The 2,301-nt window shown below is 55.9% G+C and overlaps 1 protein-coding gene across 1 annotated transcript in view; it reads left to right on the top strand.

Moving 5' to 3' along the window:
* The window catches only part of SIN3B (SIN3 transcription regulator family member B), a gene marked incomplete at its 5' end in the record, with an annotated part of 10,254 nt that extends 9,504 nt beyond the window's left edge, over positions 1-750 (top strand). The window contains one exon of the mRNA XM_010140326.1: positions 375-750. Coding sequence (XP_010138628.1) covers positions 375-605 — 231 coding nt within the window. The remainder of the gene's footprint in view (positions 1-374) is intronic.
* Between the last annotated feature and the right edge of the window lie 1,551 nt (positions 751-2,301).

Here is a 2,301-nt window from a genome sequence, read left to right as displayed (position 1 = left end):
GAGCCAAGCAGGTGCGTCTGCTGGTCCTCTGCCGCACGGGCGGTAGCAGAGGTTGAGGACGGGAGCCAAAAGACAGGCACCCGTGAGAAGGCTGAGTTCCTGCTCGCGGTAACCCAGAAGTAACTGCTCTGTGTGGGATGAGATGCGGAGGAGAGCTGGTGGCTGCTCCGTACGTCGCTGTAGTTTAAGCCTTTTCTTTACCCGGCAGATGTTTAGGGGGAGTGGTGAACAGTACGAAATAGAGATCACTGAGTGCAGGCAAGCGGTTTCCTGGGGGCGCTGTGTTGTAGCGTGCACATCTCAGGCACACAGAGGTGGGGGGGTTGGCTTCTCCCGCAGACACCTCGCGGTGATCTTCACTGTCCTGCTTTCAGGTGCAGCCAATGGTGCTGCTGAAGCACCACCAGCAGTTTGAGGAATGGCACAATAGGTGGCTGGAAGAGAACGTGACCATGGAGGCGGTTGATCTGGTTCAAGACTGGCTCATGGGAGACGAAGACGAGGAGATGGTGCCCTGCAAAACAACGTGTGAGACGGTGAATGTCCACGGGGTCCCGGTGAACAGATACAGAGTCCAGTACAGTCGCCGTCCAGCTTCACCGTGAGCAGAGGCTCGTTCTGGGGACCAAGACGAGTAGGAGCGTTGCTGGTGAAACACATTTACTCTGAGAATAGTGGTGGGAATGCAATGTATGTATTAACGATATTTATCCAAACAGCATTTTACTTTGGATTATGATGTATTTTCCACGTGGCATAGACTTGGCTCCTTGCAGTGTAATCCTCCAGCCATCACGAAGAGACTTCTAAAAGCTTTATGGGAAGAGGGCTCTTGGCATTGCCACACGCTTTCCAGTCGTTTCCGAGCTGAGGCCCCTGCTGACCAGCCGGTGCTGGGCGGCTGAGCGAGCGGGTCGGGCTCGGGGCGAGCTGCCGCAGCTGGCTTTGGCGGAGCGCTGGAGCTGGGCTGGTGTGTGAGCAGATGCTGGCAGCTGCTTCCGCTCCAAAGGGTTCAATATTCCTCATCTTTCTGAATTAATGCCATCTTGGAGCTTGCACAACTCTTCAGTGTCGCCTCCGAGTGCCAGCGGGGCTGAGAGCACCTGGCGCGGGTTGCCCTGCTACGAGCTGCTTTGTTATCTAAGTGTACGGATAAGGCAGCGAACACAGGACCTGCTACTGGTGCTCCGGTGAGGAAAACGCCAAAGCTGAGACAAGGGTGAGCGGCGTACGCAGCGCTCTGACTCTCACTCATCAGCGAAGTCTGCTGGAGCGTGAACTAAGGGCAAGAACCTCTGAACTGTGGCGCTTGCGGCACAGGGTGGCCCCGGCCTAGGGGCCACCCCTCTGCAGACGTGCACCGGATCCTGCATCGCCGCTCTGTCCCCTGTGGACTCTGCCTTCTCCATCCTGGAGCTGCTTGGAGCGTGTCTGTGTGAGGAATATCCATTGCGAGGTCTGGCCTGGGGTTTGGTGTTATTTTTTTTAATTTTGCATGTTGATTGGCCCCTGGAGACCGCGTCCTCGGGCGCTTCGCTTCACTTCCCTTGGGCGCGCCCGGGCTCCCTGGCTCTGCCGGGCTGTACTTGAGTACCATCAGGAGATGGAGCTCTTGCAGCGCGGTGTCTGTGCAGGCTCTGGTCTGCCCGGATACGGCGCTGTTTCTGCTGGGTCAGCACCGAGGCTGTTTCTGCGCTGACACATGGAAATCTGTATCGGGCACGACTCGACCCAGCCACAATCATCGCGGACGAGCTTTTCCACTGAACCGTCTCAACTCCTGGCTAAGCTGTTTGCAGTGAAACCGAACACAAACCCTACCCCGAACGATGCAGGACGCTGCAAGTCAATCGTCTGGCTTCATCTATTGAAAAATCAAGAAAATTTGGTCGTGTCTGTCCTGCCGCCCCGCTGTGGCTTCGCTGGGGTTTTCCGGGGGCCGAGGGCAAGCCCACTGCCCATGGAACGTGCTACAAACCCAGCGTCCCCGAGGCAGGCCCAGCCTCCTTTCAGCTCTGCTTCCAACTTCTTCCTGGCTTTTGGGGGAGTCACGCCCCCCACCCCCTGATTTTCTGTGGCTTTGATCCTTAGGTTTTAATTTCTGCCAGACCGAAGTAGCAGCCTGTAGGACTTGTCCCGGGTTGTTTCCACTGTACAACATTTGGTTTCGCAATTGTCTCACTTGACAGTAGAAAAATTGGCCTTTGGGGTACGTTTAATAGAAAACTGTACTGACTCTTTGTCTTTTTCGCAAAATAATCTGTAGGAGGGAAGGAGGGAGGCCAGTCTCTGGCATTCGTG

The sequence above is a fragment of the Buceros rhinoceros genome, unplaced genomic scaffold, assembly GCF_000710305.1.
Source record: "Buceros rhinoceros silvestris isolate BGI_N320 unplaced genomic scaffold, ASM71030v1 scaffold21527, whole genome shotgun sequence".
In the NCBI taxonomy this organism is placed as follows: domain Eukaryota; kingdom Metazoa; phylum Chordata; class Aves; order Bucerotiformes; family Bucerotidae; genus Buceros; species Buceros rhinoceros.
Note: the sequence above shows the minus strand (reverse complement) of the source record. Positions and strands in the feature narration are given on the sequence as shown.